This window comes from Anomaloglossus baeobatrachus, chromosome 2, assembly GCF_048569485.1.
Source record: "Anomaloglossus baeobatrachus isolate aAnoBae1 chromosome 2, aAnoBae1.hap1, whole genome shotgun sequence".
Taxonomy (NCBI): Eukaryota; Metazoa; Chordata; class Amphibia; order Anura; family Aromobatidae; genus Anomaloglossus; species Anomaloglossus baeobatrachus.
In genome coordinates this window covers 348,489,728-348,509,678 of record NC_134354.1, presented here as the reverse complement: position 1 = coordinate 348,509,678, position 19,951 = coordinate 348,489,728, and the positions used below count along the sequence as shown (strand labels likewise).

General features: G+C 51.0%; 1 protein-coding gene across 2 annotated transcripts in view; it reads left to right on the top strand.

The window, feature by feature from the left end:
* The window catches only part of L3MBTL3 (L3MBTL histone methyl-lysine binding protein 3), a 126,114-nt gene that overhangs the window by 31,697 nt on the left and 74,466 nt on the right, over positions 1-19,951 (top strand). Inside the window, exons 6-8 of one of the 2 annotated variants that reach the window (XM_075335991.1) lie at positions 925-979; positions 4,364-4,446; positions 12,220-12,324. In XM_075335991.1, the coding sequence (XP_075192106.1) occupies positions 925-979; positions 4,364-4,446; positions 12,220-12,324 (243 nt within the window). The remainder of the gene's footprint in view (positions 1-924; positions 980-4,363; positions 4,447-12,219; positions 12,325-19,951) is intronic. The other variant, XM_075335992.1, reaches the window with a different exon arrangement.

The window sequence follows — 19,951 nt, the reverse complement described above, 5'->3', positions numbered from 1 at the left end:
GGCCTTAATGTGAGTCAAAGGGGAATAAAACCAAGACTTCCATACCTTATCAAAACACTAATACATCGTTCTGTAACTGGGCTCACAGTGCTTTAGCTTGTAAACCTGGTCCTAGTAATTAGAGAAGGGATTAGGTGTGAGGATAAAATGCAACTTTATTACTTCTAAATTTTAAAATGTTTTCTTTATAAAATAGTCCCAATGTTTGTATCCTAGTTGATTGGAGTGGACGTATGTTTAATCTCTTTTTATTATACTGTTATGGAATTACAAGATAATGCAAAACAGTATTAACATTATGTATAGTCCTCTTAGGACAATCACTAGGACACCGCCATCCACACATGTTGAGAAAACAGTTGTAACAATAGCTGACCCAATATAATAAAGATCTCTACATATATCATATTCATTCTCAAATAGGTCCCAATGTCCATGTAGTTGTGTCCAAAAGCACAGTAACCAAAAATAAGAATAAAGCATGTAACTTGGAAACAGAGAAGTATCAAGAACTGATATAAGGAACAAAAAGAACAGAACACAGGCAGCTATCCAAAGAAGTAAAGAGGGAGATAAAAAAGGGAAAGAAGAAGAGCTAGGCAGGGACTGGAGGAATGTGGGCCAGAGCTTGTCCAATGCGATTGGAGTGGACTTATGCCCCATTTTTAGTCCTTGTGTAAACTATTGCTAAGCAGTAATTACCACTGTATTCTGTTTTCCTTGCTCCCATAGACTTCAATGTAACTTGTCTGTGACTGTGTGTAATTGGAATATAAGTAGCATAACATTGCAGACTAAGCTAATTCTAAAGTAAGACCCTAGATGTATTTAACTCCCCTAAGCTTGTACGTTAGATTTAGAAACGTTTCTTAGCTGTGACAGTGTTCAAGATGCGTATTTCTCCTTGTCATTTTTTTTCCATAGGAAAAATTCAGAGGGTACCAGAAGAGAGGAAAAACTGCCAAGCAAGTAAAAGCTGGTAAATGAGAGGACAGTGGGGTGAAGCAGTTATTGGGGGAACGGCTAAGCATAGACCCCCACACCTTTTTCATTTCACTACTGATTCATACATTGAATCTAAGCAGAATACTGTACTTAATGCCATAATGACAATGTAAGGATCAAAGTCAAAATACAGTGTAGCTGCCTTGTACAATATCATCTAGGATCCCCTAAGAGGCAGAGACGTAAAGAAACTAAAAGCGGTTTTCACTTTGAGGAGTAGCAGAAAGCACTTCAGGAATCCTACTTTTTGGGGGGTGGTTTTTCAAGGAGTTTTTTTTGAAGACTGTTTTTTTTTTTTTTTTTTTTTTTTTTGCAGCTTTGTAATTTGATAGGTCAAATTTAGAGCGGATTCCAGGTGGAATCCATCTAAAAAAGTGATAAGCTTTCTGCTTTTTACAAAAGGCATTTTTCAGTCGCCCTTGTAGTTATATATGTTTAAACAGTTTTTGGATCCATAAAGAGTCCTCCAAAATATTGTGTGTGAATATAGCCCAATTGTGTCTATAGCAGTAAACACTGTGCTTGTAAAGAATTCTAACCCATTCTCTTAAAGGGAAGGTATCGTCAAAAAAAAAAAATTCAATAACTGAAAAAATGTAAAGTAATAATGTTTTGTTTAAATATTATTGTTTGTTTTTAATTGAGCAAAATATAAAATAAAAATAAAAAGTTTGATATTTTCCACTGTTAAACACTAGGGGGAGCAGCTGCTGAAATCCTACAGAAATTCCACTGTATAAAAAGCTCAATTACAGCCTGCAGTAAAGTGGGCGGAGTCTGCTCTCCTGTGTGTGATGGCGCGCCTCCCCCCTCCTAATCTGAGTGTTTACAACAGATAACAGAGAATGACATGTAGGGACACAGTGCAGAGCCATTTTGTTGATGACCACAAATGTCTAAAGTGTCACCAAGGACAGGTGGAGTATCACACAGGATAGGATTAGATACACGGCTCTGCAGACAGTATCACACGATAGGATTAGATACACAGCTCAGCACACAGTATCACACAGGAGAGGATTAGATACACAGCTCAGCAGACCATATCACACAGGAGAGGATTAGATACACAGCTCAGCAGACAGTATCACACAGGATAGGATTAGATACACAGCCGTGCAGACAGTATCACACAGGAGAGGATTAGATACACAGCTCAGCAGACAGTATCACACGATAGGATTAGATACACAGCCGTGCAGACAGTATCACACAGGAGAGGATTAGATACACAGCCGTGCAGACCATATCACACAGCAGAGGATTAGATACACAGCTTTGCAGACAGTATCACACGATAGGATTAGATACACAGCTCAGCAGACAGTATCACACGATAGGATTAGGTACACAGCCCTGCAGACAGTATCACACAGGAGAGGATTAGATACACTGCTCAGCAGACCATATCACACAGCAGAGGATTAGATACACTTCTTTGCAGACATCACACAGGATAGGATTAGATACACAGCAGACAGTATCACACGATAGGATTAGATACACAGCTCAGCACACAGTATCACACAGGAGAGGATTAGATACACAGCTCAGCAGACCATATCACACAGGAGAGGATTAGATACACAGCTCAGCAGACAGTATCACACAGGATAGGATTAGATACACAGCCGTGCAGACAGTATCACACAGGAGAGGATTAGATACACAGCTCAGCAGACAGTATCACACAGGAGAGGGATAGATACACAGCCGTGCAGACAGTATCACACGATAGGATTAGATACACAGCCGTGCAGACAGTATCACACAGGATAGGATTAGATACACAGCTCAGCAGAGAGTATCACACAACATAGGATTAGATACACAGCTCTGTAGACTGTATCACACGATAGGATTAGATACACAGCTCAGCAGACAGTATCACACAGGACAGGATTAGATACATGGCTCAGCAGACAGTATCACACAAGAGATTAGATACACAGCTATGCAGACAGTATCACCGGTACACACACAGGTACTCACATGCAGTGGCGTGCGCGCACACACACACACACATCACCCCTGATGGGGACCTTGTGCACCACACACATACACACACATCACCCCTGATGGGGACCTTGTGACACACACACACACACATCACCCCTGATGGGGACCTTGTGCCACACACACACACACACACACACATCACCCCTGATGGGGACCTTGTGCCACACACACATATCACCCCTGATGGGGACCTTGTGCCACACACACACACACACACACACATATCACCCCTGATGGGGACCTTGTGCCACACACACACACACACACACACACACACATCACCCCTGATGGGGACCTTGTGCCACACACACACACACACACACACACACACATCACCCCTGATGGGGACCTTGTGCCACACACACACACACACACACATCACCCCTGATGGGGACCTTGTGCCACACACACACACAGCAGCGGCGGGCAGAGCGGGGAGAGCTGCAGCGGCGGGCAGAGCTGGGGGAGCTGCGGCAGCAGGCAGAGCTGGGGCTGCTGCGGCAGCGGACAGAGCTGGGGTTGCTGCGGCGGCGGGCAGAGCTGGGGGAGCTGCAGCGGCGGGCAGAGCTGGGGGAGCTGCGGCGGCAGGCAGAGCTGGGGGAGCTGCGGCGGGCAGAGCTGGGGGAGCTGCGGCAGCGGGCAGAGAGGGGGCTTGGGAGAACGGAGGGAGGGAGTGTCATTGGAGACGGTAATGGCGGGGGGAGGGGCGGCGGTAGCAGTAGCGGGGGCAGAGCAGGGTCTGGGGAGAACGGAGGGATGGGATGTCATCGGAGACGGTAACGGGGGGAGGGTAGGGGAGGCAGCCCATACTCACACATCCCGGCGGGTGACAGGGGTAAAGTGGAGCAAACAGCACACGCTGTGAGCTCCACAATAATGGCGCTGGTCTCCTCCCTCTGTTGTGTTCTGGACAGCCCATGGGGCGCGTCCAGGTCCCAGCAGATGCCCACTGTAACATACTGCATGGGGTCGGATCCCGACTATTCTCTATGCACAGGGGCTGCCATAAAGGAATGAGTTACTGTAAATAACTAATCACTAAATAAGCTGCGATTTTCATTTTGTATTAGAAATACTTGATTTCATAATCACTATTTTTAATACAAAAATAAAAAACGACGACACCTTCCCTTTAACACTATTCACAGACTTTAGAAAGTTTTTAAACCTATAGTTTGGGGAATATATGGAAAGAAAGGAGGGAGGTTTAAGGTGGCAAATAGATACATTTGAGAGGCCAGGATGCTTTTTATTCTTATATTCCTGATAATGTGGTGCATTGTCAATATGTGTAATAGTATTTTATTTAATTTGATCATTTTAATTTTGTATTAATCAGCACAGAAGAAGAAGCTGTGGAACTGGGTTTCATACCTGGAAGAGGAGAAGATGCCAGCTGCACCACTGAAGCTGTTTAAAGAGGTATTTTATGTAAAAGTAATGTCCAGCTTATTACCTAGAACTTGGGAGCAGATGAATGTAGATACAAAAGATACAAAGTGTGATCCAGTAACATCCCATCTTTATTTGGAACAGCTTAAATTTCATGGCACTGATTTAGTTTTCATTATTATGATCCATTTCAAATATAAATGGAATTCTGAAGGTTTTCTTCTTTAAAGGCATATTCCTATCTCTAAGATCCTAGCCTAATATGTAATAGGTGTAGTAGTAGTAATAATAATAATTATAATAATAATAACAAATTAGCATATACCTTCAGTTTAGAAATGTAGTATAGCTTTCCTGATAAGCTGTCACTTACCTCATGTGCAGGGCATTGCAGTAGCTTAGTTATCCATGGTTGCAACCACTAACAACTAACTGTCACTATATGTGTGGCCATAACCATGGATACCTAATTAACTGTAATGCCCTTCACATAAGGTAAGTGAAATAGCTTTTCAGAAGAACTATACTACATGTTCCCCTACTACTCCCCGACCTCTCCTCTCTGCCAATCCCTTTACTGGCTTCCCATTGCCCAACGACTCCAGTTCAAAACCCTAACCATGACATACAAAGCCATCCACAACTGGTCTCCTCCCTACATCTGTGACCTAGTCTCCCGGTACTTACCTGCACACAACCTCAGATCCTCACAAGATCTCCTTCTCTACTCCCCTCTCATTTCCTCTTCCCACCATCGCAAAGATTTCTCCCGTGCGTCCCTCATACTCTGGAATGCTCTGCCACAACATATCAGACTCTCGCCTACCTTGACAAGCTTCAAAAGGAACCTGAAGACTCACCCCATCCAACAAGCCTACAACCTGCCGTTACCCTCAGTCTGATATAACGCCGCATGACCAGCTCTACCCTAACCTACTGTATCCTCACTTATTCCTTGTAGACTGTGAGCCCTCATGGGCAGGGACCTCCATCCTCCTGTACTTGTCTATGCCTTGTACTGTTTATGATTATTGTACTTGTCCCTATTATGTATACCCCTTTCACATGTAAAGCGCCATGGAATAAATGGCGCTATAATAATAAATAATAATAATAATTTCTTTGTCGCTCTATTGGGAGACCCAGACAATTGGGTGTATAGGCTATGCCTCTGGAGGCAGCACAAAGTATTACACTCAAAAGTGTTAAGCCCCTCCCCTTCTGCCTATACACCCCCCGTGCTCCCACGGGCTCCTCAGTTTTTATGCTTTGTGCGAAGGAGGCAGACATGCACAGCACAGCTCCACAGATTGGTCAGCAGCAGCTGCTGACCATGTCGGATGGAAGAAAAGTGGGCCCATATAGGGCCCCCAGCATGCTCGCTTCTCACCCCACTCTTGTCGGCGGTGTTGTTAAGGTTGAGGTATCCATTGCGGGTACGGAGGCTGGAGCCCACATGCTGCTTTCCTTCCCCATCCCCCTCAGGGCTCTGGGTGAAGTGGGATCCTATCGGTCTCCAGGCACTGAGACCGTGCTTCATCCACTTCTCCTGTGGAGACTGCTGGATAGGAGCCGGGTTCCGTTCAGGGACATGGCCCTGCATCTTGAAGGTACTCTGTATCCCTGTAGGGACCGTGCACGGCAACACCTCAGCTTTGCTGGGTGTGCTAGTGCACCGGGGACCGCGGCGCTGACCGGGTCTATATGTGCCATTACACACTCAGCGTCGCTGAGTGTGTTTATATGTAGGGGCTACCGCGCTAACCGCCGCTGCCATGTGAAACTGCGGCGCGGCTGGGACTTGTAGTTCGCCGGGGACTTCGGCGTCGGCCGCGCTTTTACGGCGGCGACGCTTATACTCGAGTCCCCGGCTTTCTTGCGGCCTAGCTTCCTTTTTCCCGCCCTCAGCCCTGACAGGCAGGGGAAGGGCGGGACGCTGCACGGAAGAGAGGGACAAACGAGCAGCATGAGGGCTGGAGCATGCTTTGCATACTCCACTCCCCTCACTGTGCACTGTGTGAGACGCCCACGGCTCCCTCCTCTCGTCAGGACGCCGCAGCCATTCCTGTCAGCTCCTCCGACGCTGCAGAGAGGGACAAACCCTGGGAAACCCAGACACGGTCTCTGGTGGCCTCACAACCGCTTTAGGCGGCTGGTAAGCAGCACCTGTGGTATTAGCCCCATGGTGCTGTAGTGTATTGATACATTCTGTGTTATTACTATATACTTTACACTGTATGAGCACAGTTCATTATGGCTATTTACCCTTTTGTGTTAATCAGGGAAAACAATAGCATGGCGCCCACAAAGACAGGGGTGCCAAAAAACAGGATTATTATGCTGCCTGCGCCGCTTGTACGACCCAGCTGCCGGCAGATCCCATTGACCCTCATTGTGTGCAATGTGTGGCCCCTGTGACTCTCTTCTTCAGCCAGAGCATCTGCTAAGAGGGGCCCAGGGGGAGACACCTGTTGACACGGTCCTTAGTGACGGGGATGGAGTTTGCAAAACTCTCTGAGACTATGGCTGAGATACTAGAAGCCTTGCAGTCCAGGCCGGTATCTCAGCAAAGGGACTCTGTTGAATCATTGTTCCCTGGCCCCCCTCAATTGGACCAACAATGTCCTCCCGGGATACATTCCAGGCTGAGGGTTCTGACTTAGACCCCAGCCCCAGACCGACTAAGCGGGCTCGCTTAGAATTTCCCTCGACATCATGTTGTTCAGGGTCTCAGCGGGGGGAATCTCCGGTTGATGATGCGGAGACAGCTGATCAGGATTCTGATCCTGAGGGCGCTCTCAATCGTAATACTCCAGACGGGGACGCCATAGTGAACGATCTCATTGCGTCCATCAATCAAATGCTGGATATTTCTCCCTCAGCTCCTCCGGCGGAGGAGTCAGATTATCAGCAGGAGTAATTCCGCTTCAGGTTCCCCAAGCGTACACCGAGTATGTTTCTAGACCATTCTGATTCCAGAGAGGCAGTCCAGAATCACCATGCTTGTCCGGATAAGCGTTTTTTCTTAGCGCCTTAAGGATACACGTTGTCTTTTTCCACCTGACGTGCTTAAAGGTTGGACTCAGTGTCTCAGAGTGGACCCTCCAATCTCACAGACTGGCGGCTAGATCATTACTTGCAGTGGAAGATGGAGCCTCGCTCAAAGATGCCACTGACGGGCAGATGGAGCTCTGGTTGAAATCCATCTATGAAGCTATCGGAGCTTCTTTTGTCCCAGCATTCGCAGCCGTATGGGCGCTACAAGCTATCTCAGCAGGTCAAGCGCAAATTGAAGCAGCCACATGCACGGCCGCGCCACAAGTGGCATCCATTACCTCCCAAACCTCGGCAACGTTATTAGTGCTGTCCTGGACTCTACGAGCTGTACGGCGGTTGCGGCCGCCAATTCGGTGGTACTCCGCAGGGCCTTATGGCTACGGGAATGGAAGGCAGATTCTGCTTCCAAAAAAGCGCCTAACCAGTTTGCCAATTTGTGGCGACAGGTTGTTTGGCGAGCGTCTGGATGAAGTCATCAAACAATCCAAGGGAAAGGATACATCCTTACCCCAGTCCCAACCAAACATATCCCAACAGAGGAGAGGGCAGTCGAGGTTTCGCTCCTCTCGGGGCGCGGGCAGGTCCCAATTCTCCTCGTCCACAAGGTCTCAGAAAGACAAAGGAGCTCTGATGCATGGCGGTCTAAGTCACGTCCTAAACAGACCACCGGGGGCGCCGCTAACAAAGCGGCTTCCTCATGACTTTCGGCCTCCGCTAGTAGCATCCTCGGTCGGTGGCAGGCTCTCCCGCTTTTGCGACACCGGGCTGCCACAAATTAAAGACCGCTGGGTGAGAGTTATTCTGTCTCACGGTTACGAGATAGAGTTTACCTCTCGTCCCCCGACTCGATTCTTCAGGTCATCCCCGCCTCCCGAGCGAGCCGAGGCTCCTCTGCAGGCGCGGCGCACTCTGACGGCTGAAGGAGTGGTGATCCCTGTTCCTCTTCAGCAACAGAGCCACGGTTTTTTACTCCAACTTGTTGGTGGTCTCAAAGAAGGACGGGTCTTTCCGCCCGGTCCTGGACCTGAAACTGCTCAACAGACGGGTAAAAACCAGGCGGTTCCGGATGGAATCCCTCCGCTCCGTCATCGCCTCAATGTCCCAAGGAGATTTCCTTGCATCAATCGATATCAAAAATGCTTATCCCCATGTACCGATTGCTACAGAGCACCAGCGCTTCTTGCGCTTCGCCATAGGACACGAATACCTGCAATTCGTGGCACTGCCGTTCGGCCTGGCAACAGCCCCACGGGTTTTTACCAAGGTTATGGCTACTGTAGTAGCGCTTCTTCACTCCCTGGGTCACTCGGTGATCCAGTATTTGGACGATCTGCTGATCAAGGCACCCTCTATAGAGGCATGCCAACGCAGCCTTGACGCTACCCTGGAGACTCTCCAGGGTTTCGGGTGGATCATCAATTTTCCAAAGTCAAATCTGACACCGGCCCAATCGCTGACATATCTTGGCACGAAGTTTCATACTCTCAGCGATAGTGAAGCTTCCGCTGATCAAACAGTAGTCACTACGGAAAGGGGTACAATCTCTCCTTCAGGGCCAGTCACACCCCGTGAGGCGCCTCACGCACTTCCTGGGGAAGATGGTGACAGCAATGGAGGCAGTCCCTTTCGCGCAATTTCACCTGCGTCCCCTTCAATGGGACATCCTATGCAAATGGGACAGGAAGCCGACGTCCCTCGTCAGGACCGTCTCCCTCTCTCAGACGACCAAAGCTTCCCTTCGGTGGTGGCTTATTCCCACTTCATTAGCGAAGGGGAAATCTTTCCTACCCCCATCCTGGGAAGTAGTCACGACGGACGCGAGTCTGTCAGGGTGGGGAGCGTTTTTTCTCCACCACAGGGCTTAGGGTACGTGGACCCAGCAAGAGTCCTCGCTTCAGATCAATGTTCTGGAAATACGGGCAGGGTATCTTGCCCTGAAAGCTTTCCAGCAGTGGCTGGAAGGCAAGCAGATCGGAATTCAGTCAGACAATTCCACAGTGGTGGCATACATCAACCACCAAGGCGGCACACGCAGTCGGCAAGCCTCCCAGGAAGTCCGGCGGATTTTGATGTGGGTGGAAGACACGGCCTCCACCATCTCTGCAGTTCACATTCCAGGCGTGGAAAACTGGGAAGCGGATTATCTCAGTCGCCAGGGCATGGACACAGGGGAATGGTCCCTTCACCCGGGCGTGTTTCAGGAGATCTGTTGCCGCTGGGGGGTGCCGGACGTCGACTTCATGGCGTCCCGGCACAATAACAAGGTACCGACGTTCATGGCACGGTCTCAAGATCCCAGAGCTCTGGCGGCAGACGCCTTAGTTCAGGATTGGTCGCAGTTTCAGCTCCCTTATGTGTTCCTCCGCTGGCACTGTTGCCCAGTGTGTTACGCAAGATCAGGGCCGACTGCCGCCGCGTCATCCTCGTCGCTCCAGACTGGCCGAGGAGGTCGTGGTACCCGGATCTGTGGCATCTCACGGTCGGCCAACCGTGGGCACTACCAGACCGACCAGACTTGTTATCTCAAGGGCCGTTTTTTCCATCTCAATTCTGTGGCCCTCAACCTGACTGTGTGGCCATTGAGTCCTGGATCCTAGCGTCTTCACGATTATCTCAAGACGTCATTGCCACTATGAGACAGGCTAGGAAACCAACGTCCGCCAAGATCTACCACAGGACGTGGAAAATTTTCCTGTCGTGGTGCTCTGCTCAGGGTTCTTCTCCCTGGCACTTTGCCTTGCCCATTTTTTCTGTCCTTCCTTCAATCTGGACTGGAAAAGGGTTTGTCGCTCAACTCCCTTAAGGGACAAGTCTCAGCGCTCTCTGTGTTTTTTCCAGAAGCGCCTAGCCAGACTTCCACAGGTACGCACGTTCCTGCAGGGGGTTTGTCACATCGTTCCTTATTACAAGCTGACGTTAGAACCCTGGATTCTGAACAGGGTGCTGCTGGTTCTTTAGAAATCACCATTCGAGACAATGAGAGATATTTCTCTCTCTCACGCCTTTCGCAGAAAGGGTTTTTTCTAGTAGCAGTCACTTCACTTCGGAGAGTGTCCGAGCTAGCAGCGCTGTTATGCAGAGCCCCTTTCCTGGTTGTTCACCAGGACAAGGTGGTTCTGCGTCCGGTTCCGGACTTTCTCTCTAAGGTGGTATCCCCCTTTCATCTCAATCAGGATATCTCCTTACCTTCTTTTTGTCCTCATCCAGTTCACCAATGTGAAAAGGATTTGCACTTGTTAGATCTGGTGAGAGCACTCAGACTCTACATTTCTCGTACGGCGCCCCTGCGCCGCTCGGATGCACTCTTTGTCCTTGTCGCTGGCCAGCGTAAAGGGTCACAGGCTTCCAAATCAACCCTGGCTCGGTGGATCAAGGAGCCAATTCTCGAAGTCCACCGTTCGGCTGGGCTTCCGGTTCCCTCAGGGCTGAAGGCCCATTCTACCAGAGCCGTGGGTGCGTCCTGGGCTTTGAGACACCAGGATGCGGCTCAGCAGGTGTGTCAGGCGGCTACCTGGTCGAGCCTGCACACTTTCACGAAACACTATCAGTTGCATACCTATGCTTCGGCGGATGCCAGCCTAGGTAGACGAGTCCTTCAGGCGGCGATTGCGCACCTGTAGGAAGAGGCCGTTTTACGGCTCTCTTACGAGGTATTATTTTACCCACCCAGGGATTGCTTTTGGACATCCCAATTGTCTGGGTCTCCCAATAGAGCGACAAAGAAGAAGGGAATTTTGTTTACTTACCGTAAATTCCTTTTCTTCTAGCTCTAATTGGGAGACCCAGCACCCGCCCCTGTTTTTTTGTGTACACATGTCGTTCATGTTGAATGGTTTCAGTTCTCCGATATTCCTTCGGATCGATGTTACTTTAAACCAGTTTATAATTCTTTTTCCTCCTTCTTGCTTTTGCACCAAAACTGAGGAGCCCGTGGGAGCACGGGGGGTGTATAGGCAGAAGGGGAGGGGCTTAACACTTTTGAGTGTAATACTTTGTGCTGCCTCCGGAGGCATAGCCTATACACCCAATTGTCTGGGTCTCCCAATTAGAGCTAGAAGAAAAGGAATTTACGGTAAGTAAACAAAATTCCCTTCTTCTAATTAGAGGTATTTGCTAATATTATTATTATACCTACTACATATTGGGACAGGATCTTGGAGATAGGAACACCCCTTTAAAGATGTTTTCTGAGCCTAAAGGAGTATTCCCATCTCCAAGATCCTATCCCAATATGTAGTAGGTATAATATTAATATTAACAAATACCTCAAATTAGAAATGTAGTATAGTTCTCCTGATTAGTTATGTCTCTTCACTCATGTGCAGGGCATTGCAGCATAGGTATCCATGGTTATGACCACTCATATAGTGACAGTTGCTTGTGGTCATAACCATGGATACCTATGCTGCAATGCCCTGCACATGAGGTAAGATACATGGCTATATCAGGGGAACTATACTACATTTCTAGTTGGAGGAATTTGATGATATTATTATTATTACACCTACTACATATTGGGATAGGATTTTGGAGAAGGGAATACCCCCTTTAAGCCATTGATAGGCCATCAATGTCAGACCAGTGAGCTTCATCAGCCCCAAAGCTCAACTGCTGTGGCGGCATCTAGATGTATACAGTGAACAGAGCAGACGAGCACAGCTCTATGGAAAAAGCTGAGCTGTTCTGCACTTTATATTTTTTTATTGTCTACTGGCATTCTTTAACTTTAGGTTTCTTTGCTTTCAGCATCAGTCTTTTCCCCAGTCACGGAATAGCTTTAAAGTGGGATTAAAGTTAGAAGGAATAGATCCAGAACATCCCTCCTTGTACTGTGTCCTGACTGTTGTAGAGGTAAGAGCTGACAACATGTGCCGTGATAATATCATCATTATAGAGGTTTTCCAGAATGTCATCATTGATGTTAATCACCATTTCTTTGTCGCTCCATTGGGAGACCCAGACAATTGGGTGTATAGCTTCTGCCTCCGGAGGCCACACAAAGTATTACACTTTAAAAAGTGTAACCCCTCACCTCTGCCTATACACCCTCCCGTGGATCACGGGCTCCTCAGTTTTATGCTTTGTGTGGAAGGAGGCACACATCCTCTCATGCATTCTCAACTTAGTTATGTCGGTTGGAAGAAAAGAGGGCCCCCATGGGGCCCCCGGCATGTTCCCTTCTCACCCCACTACGTCGGCGGTGTTGTTAAGGTTGAAGTACCCATTGCGGGTACAGAGGCTGGAGCCACATGCCGTCTCCTTCACCATCCCTTAAGCGGCTCTGGGAGAAGTGGGATCCTAAGCGGTCATCCATTTACTGGGACCGTGCTCCATCCGCAGCCCCTGTGGGAACCTGCCGGACCGGAGCCTCTTCAACCTCAGGGACCGGGCCCTGCAACTCAAAGGTACTCTGTGTCCCCATAGGGGACTGTGCAGGGAGCGCACCTTCTTCCCCTCACTGATCACTGTGGGGACCCCAGATTCCCGCACTTTGCTGGCGCCGCCCACAGCTCCACTCCTCCCCTGAGAGCTCCGGCAGCCATATTTTGGCATTCTGCCGGTGGAGGATTCTCAGTGAACAGCTCTGCAGCTCCGGGGGATCCAAGGCAGGGAATCTGGAGGACACACTCCGCTCGTTAGCGGTCGGTAAGCCACACCGGTCACCCGGTGCTGGTCCCCCTAGGGTGCCGGATTAGATACGTATATATTTATATCTATCTGTTGGGTGGGCTGTATACCCCTTTCCCATGTACCCTCAGTGATCACTCTCCTAGGAGACAACAGCATGTCGTCCACAAGGAGCAAAGCTGCTAAGGCACAGGGTTTTTTTGCGGCCTGTACCTCTTGTGGAGCTATGTTACCTGCGGGTTCCACCTACCCTCACTGTGAGCAATGCTCGACCCCTGTTTCGCTTGCTCAGCCGGAGCCTCGGACACTGGTGGGCCCCTCGGCTCATGTAGACCCCCCTGCTCCCCCTGACCAGGCTGCAGGGACAGAGTTCGCCTCTTTTGCTGAGAAACTCTCTGAGTCACTTTCTCAATCCTTTGCACAGTCTATGGACAAATTGTCTTCTAAGCTGCTAGAGGCTTTGCAGTCCAGACCGGACCCTTCACAGGCCCCGGCCCCTGTTGGCTCGTCGCCTCCAGGCCCCTCTCGGTCCGCGCCACAGCGCGCTCATAGGTTGGCCCCTCGGTCTCAGGCGGAAGACTCCTGCCCGGACCGTAGTCCTAGACCAGCTAAGCGGCCTCGCTGGGACTCTTCCCCGACTTCCTCTCGCTGCTCGGGATCCCAGCTTGAGGACTCTCTGGAGGACGAGGCGGACGTCGCAGCTCAGGGCTCTGACCCTGACGTCGCCCTTAACCTTGATACACCTGAGGGGGACGCCTTAGTAAATGATCTTATTTCGTCCATCAACCAGGTGTTAGATCTCTCTCCCCCGCCTCCTCCTGTAGAAGAGTCGGCGTCTCAGCAGGAGAAACACCAGTTTCGGTTCCCCAAACGTACACGCAATACGTTTTTTGATCACTCTAACTTCAGGGACGCTGTCCAGAAGCCCAGAGCGGTCCCGGACAAGCGCTTTACTAAGCGCCTCACTGACACGCGTTACCCCTTCCCATCTGAAGTCGTTAAGGGTTGGGCTCACTGTCCCAAGGTGGATCCTCCAGTCTCAAGATTGGCGGCTAGACCTGTGGTGTCGGTTGCAGATGGCTCATCGCTAAAAGATGCCACTGACAGACAGATAGAGCTCCTGGTGAAGTCCATCTATGAGGCCACGGGCGCGTCTTTTGCCCCGGCCTTTGCAGCCGTGTGGGCACTCCAAGCTATCTCGGCTTGTCTGACTGAGATTAATGCTGTCACACGTAATTCTGCTCCGCAAGTTGCGTCTTTGACCTCTCAGGCGTCAGCCTTTTCATCCTACGCCATGAACGCCGTCCTGGACTCTGCTAGCCGTACAGCTGTAGCATCCGCTAACTCTGTGGCAGTCCGCAGGGCCATGTGGCTGCGCGAATGGAAGGCAGATTCGGCTTCCAAGAGGTTCTTAACCGGTTTGCCGTTTTCTGGCGACCGTTTGTTTGGCGAACGATTGGATGAGATTATTAAGGAATCCAAAGGAAAGGATTCCTCCTTACCCCAGGCCAAACCTAAGAGACCTCAACAGAGAAAGGTTCAATCAAGATTTCGGTCCTTTCACCAAAGTCATGGCATCCGTTGTGGCGGTCCTGCATTCTCAGGGCCACTCGGTGATTCCCTACTTGGACGATCTCCTAGTCAGGGCCCCGTCTCGGGTGGCGTGTCAACAAAGTCTATCTGTCGCTCTGGCGACTCTCCAGCGGTTCGGGTGGATCATCAACTTCCCGAAATCCAAGTTGACACCGACCCAATCACTGACGTACCTTGGGATGGAGTTTCATACCCAGCAAGCGTTAGTCAAGCTTCCGAGAGACAAACAGCTTTCTCTGCGGGCAGGGGTGCAATCCCTTCTTCGGAGTCAGTCACACCCCTTAAGGCGCCTCATGCACTTCCTGGGGAAGATGGTGGCAGCTATAGAGGCAGTCCCGTTCGCGCAATTCCATCTTCGGCCACTCCAATGGGACATTCTCCGCAAATGGGACAGGAGTTCGGCTTCCCTCGACAGGAACGTCTCTCTTTCCCTTGCAACCAAGACGTCACTTCAGTGGTGGCTCCTTCCCAACTCTCTGTCGCAGGGAAAATCCTTCCTACCCCCAACCTGGGCTGTGGTCACCACGGACGCGAGCCTGTCAGGGTGGGGAGCGGTTTTTCTCCACCACAGGGCTCAGGGAACCTGGACTCCGATAGAGTCATCCCTTCAGATCAATATTCTGGAGATAAGGGCAGTGTATCTAGCCCTATTGGCTTTTCATCGGTGGCTGGAGGGCAGGCAGATCCGTATCCAGTCGGACAACGCCACTGCCGTCGCATACATCAACCACCAAGGCGGCACTCGCAGTCGTCAAGCCTTCCAGGAAGTCCGACGGATTCTGCAGTGGGTGGAAGCCACAGCTTCCACCATCTCCGCAGTTCACATCCCGGGCGTAGAAAACTGGGAAGCAGATTTTCTCAGTCGTCAGGGCATGGACGCGGGGGAATGGTCTCTGCACCCAGACGTGTTTCGAGAGATCTGTCGCCGCTGGGGACCGCCGGACGTCGATCTCATGGCGTCACGGCACAACAACAAAGTCCCGGCATTCATGGCACGGTCTCAGGACCACAGAGCTCTGGCGGCGGACGCATTAGTTCAGGATTGGTCGCAGTTTCGACTGCCTTATGTGTTTCCTCCTCTAGCGATGCTGCCCAGAGTGTTACGCAAGATCAGGTCCGACTGCCGTCGCGCCATTCTCGTCGCTCCAGACTGGCCGAGGCGGTCGTGGTACCCGGATCTGTGGCATCTCACAGTGGGTCAGCCGTGGGCGCTTCCAGACCGCACAGACTTGCTGTCACAAGGCCCGTTTTTCCATCTGAATTCTGTGGCCCTCAACCTCACTGTGTGGCCATTGAGTCCTGGCTCCTAGCGTCTTCAGGGTTATCTCAGGATGTCATTGCCACCATGAGACAGGCCAGGAAGCCTACGTCCGCCAAGATCTATTATAGGTCTTGGCAAATCTTCCTATCCTGGTGCGCTAATAACGGTTTTACTCCATGGCCGTTTGCCTTACCCACTTTTCTTTCATTCATTCAATCCGGAATGGACAAGGGTTTGTCACTTGGCTCTCTCAAGGGCCAAGTATCGGCGCTCTCCGTGTTTTTTCAAAAGCGCCTAGCCAGGCTTCCGCAGGTCCGCACATTCCTGCAGGGAGTTTGCCACATAGTCCCACCTTACAAGCGTCCGCTGGAACCCTGGGATCTTAACAGGGTGCTAACGGCTCTTCAGAAACCACCTTTCGAGCCGCTGCGGGATGTCTCTTTATCACGTCTTTCGCAGAAGGTGGCCTTTCTAGTGGCAGTTACATCACTCCGGAGAGTGTCTGAGCTTGCAGCGCTGTCTTGCAAAGCCCCCTTCCTGGTGTTTCACCAGGATAAGGTGGTTCTGCGTCCGGTCCCGGAATTTCTCCCTAAGGTGGTATCCCCTTTTCATCTCAATCAGGATATCTCCTTGCCTTCATTTTGCTCTAATCCAATTCACCAGTGTGAAAAGGATTTGCACTCTTTGGATCTTGTGAGAGCACTCCGGCTCTACGTGTCTCGCACGACGCCCCTGCGTCGTTCAGATGCGCTCTTTGTCCTTGTCGCTGGCCAGCGTAAGGGCTCGCAGGCTTCCAAGTCAACCTTGGCTCGGTGGATCAAGGAACCGATTCTCGAAGCCTACCGTTCTTCTGGGCTTCCGCTCCCTTCAGGGCTGAAAGCCCATTCTACCAGAGCCGTGGGTGCGTCCTGGGCATTGCGGCACCGGGCTACGGCTCAGCAGGTGTGTCAGGCAGCTACGTGGTCTAGTCTGCACACTTTCACGAAACACTATCAAGTGCATACCTATGCTTCGGCAGACGCCAGTCTAGGTAGGCGAGTCCTTCAGGCGGCGGTTGCCCACCTGTAAGAGGGGGACGTTTTTTCGGCTCTTTTTATTGAGGTATTCTTTTACCCACCCTGGGACTGCTCTTGGACGTCCCAATTGTCTGGGTCTCCCAATGGAGTGACAAAGAAAACGGGAATTTCTTTGTCGCTCCATTGGGAGACCCAGACAATTGGGTGTATAGCTTCTGCCTCCGGAGGCCACACAAAGTATTACACTTTAAAAAGTGTAACCCCTCCCCTCTGCCTATACACCCTCCCGTGGATCACGGGCTCCTCAGTTTTATGCTTTGTGTGGAAGGAGGCACACATCCACTCATGCATTCTCATTTTAGTTATATCGGTTGGAAGAAAAGAGGGCCCCCACGGGGCCCCCGGCATGTTCCCTTCTCACCCCACTACGTCGGCGGTGTTGTTAAGGTTGAGGTACCCATTGCGGGTACAAAGGCCGGAGCCTCATGCCGTCTCCTTCACCATCCCTTAGCGGCTCTGGGAGAAGTGGGATCCTGAGCGGTCATCCATTTACTGGGACCGTGCTCCCTCCGCAGCCCCTGTGGGAATCTGCCGGACCGGAGTATATTCAACCTCAGGGACCGGGCCCTGCAACTCTAAGGTACTCTGTGTCCCCATTGGGGACTGTGCAGGGAGCGCACCTTCCTCCCGGACGCTGCGGCAGCTGCTGAATTGAGAAGGCCGGCGGACTTCCGCGCCGACCGTGCCTGCTTGTCGGGCGCGGTCTCAGATTTAGTCCCCGGCTTCAGCGCGGCCTAGTCACAAAAATCCCGCCCCCGGGCCTGCCTGTCAGGGGTAAGGGCGGGACTGCCGACCTGACGTCGGATGTGAGGGCTGGAGCATCCTGCATGTTTCCTCCCCCCTCACTGATCACTGTGGGGACCCCAGATTCCCGCACTTTCCTGGCGCCGCCCACGGCTCCACTCCTCCCCTGAGAGCTTCGGCAGCCATTTTTTGGGCATTCTGCCGGTGGAGGATTCTCAAGAACAGCTCTGCAGCTCCAGGGGACCTAAGGCAGGGAATCTGGAGGACACACACACGCCGCTTGTTAGCGGTCGGTAAGCCACACCGGTCACCCGGTGCTGGTTCCCCCTAGGGTGCCGGAATAGATACATATTTATATATATATTTCTGTTCGGTCGGGCTGTATAGCCTTTTTTGCCCATATACCCTCAGTGATCATTCTCCTAGGAGACAACAGCATGTCGTCCACAAGGAGCAAAGCTGCTAAGGCACAGGGTTTTTTTGGGGCCTGTACCTCTTGTGGGGCTATGTTACCTGCGGGTTCCACCTACCCTCACTGTGAGCAATGCTCGACCCCTGTTTCGCTTGCTCAGCCGGAGCCTCAGTCACTAGTGGGCCCCTCGGCTCATGTAGACCCCCCTGCTCCCCCTGTCCAGGCGGCAGGGACAGAGTTCGCCTCTTTTGCTGAGAAACCCTCTGAGTCACTTTCACATTCCATGGCTCAGTCTATGGACAAATGGTCTGCCAAGCTGCTAGGAGCTTTGCAGTCCAGACCGGTCCTTACACAGGCCCCAGCTCCTGTTGGATCGTCGCCTCCAGGCCCCTCTCGGTCCGCGCCGCAGCGCGCTCCTAGCTGGGCCCTAGGTCCCACGTGGAGGACTCCGGCCCAGACCACAGTCCTAGACCGGCTAAGCGGGCTCGCTGGGAATCTTCCCCGACTTCTTCACGCTGCTCGGGTTCCCAGCTTGAGGACTCTCTGGAGGACGAGGCGGACGTAGCAGCCCAGGGCTCTGACCCTGACGTCGCCCTTAACCTTGATACACCTGAAGGGGACGCCTTAGTGAATGATCTTATCTCGTCCATCAACCAGGTGTTGGATCTCTCTCCTCCGCCTCCTTCTATAGAGGAGTCGGCGTCTCAGCAGGAGAAACACCAGTTTCGGTTCCCCAAACGTACACGTAGTGCGTTTTTCGATCACTCTAACTTCAGAGACGCTGTCCAGAAGCCCAGAGCGGTTCCGGACAAGCGCTTTACTAAGCGCCTCACTGACACGCGTTACCCCTTCCCCTCTGAAGTCGTTAAGGGTTTGGCTCAATGTCCCAAGGTGGATCCTCCAGTCTCTAGATTGGCGGCTAGATCTGTGGTATCGGTTGCAGATGGCTCATCGCTAAAAGATGCCACTGACAGGCAGATAGAGCTCCTGGTGAAGTCCATCTATGAGGCCACGGGCGCGTCTTTTGCCCCGGCCTTTGCAGCCGTGTGGGCACTCCAAGCTATCTCAGCTTGTCTGGCTGAGATTAATGCTGTCACACGTAATTCTGCTCCGCAAGTTGCGTCTTTGATTTCTCAAGCGTCAGCTTTTTCTTCCTACGCCATGAACGCAGTCCTAGACTCTGCTAGCCGTACAGCTAAAAAAGGGAACCAGCACGATCTGAAATTGGCATGCATCAAATAAAAAGTGAAAATTCACAAATTTATTCCAACTGTACTATGATAAAAAAATGAGATTTTTAGCAAATAATTGATCAATTTTTTGAGCCACCCCTGCCAACGTCACGGCAAATCTCAATAGGGGGGTCCTACTCTACATTCTGTATTTCATGTGCCATGCGGCCTCCTAGATAAAGTTAAAAGCAGAACCATAATAGAGCACACATACCTGTAACCTGTATATAACCGCTTCTATGTTGCAAAAAGGCACTTGTGGATAGAGACCAGCCCAGGTCCCAGCATGTGGAGCAAGCCCTACACATACCAGGACTATATCAGAACTGATCCTCCCAGTGTCAAACAGCAACCATTGATAAAGGCGGACCAGATCCAAGAATGGTGCTTAATTAGCATTGCCTGTGGAAAGGGGTGAGGTAACTGAGTCTGAACAGCTACCAACAGGAGGAATATATTGCAAACCAAAATCAGGCGTGCATGGTATGGTGTTGGTCAGACACCAGATTTGTAGCATAACTACGGTCAAAAC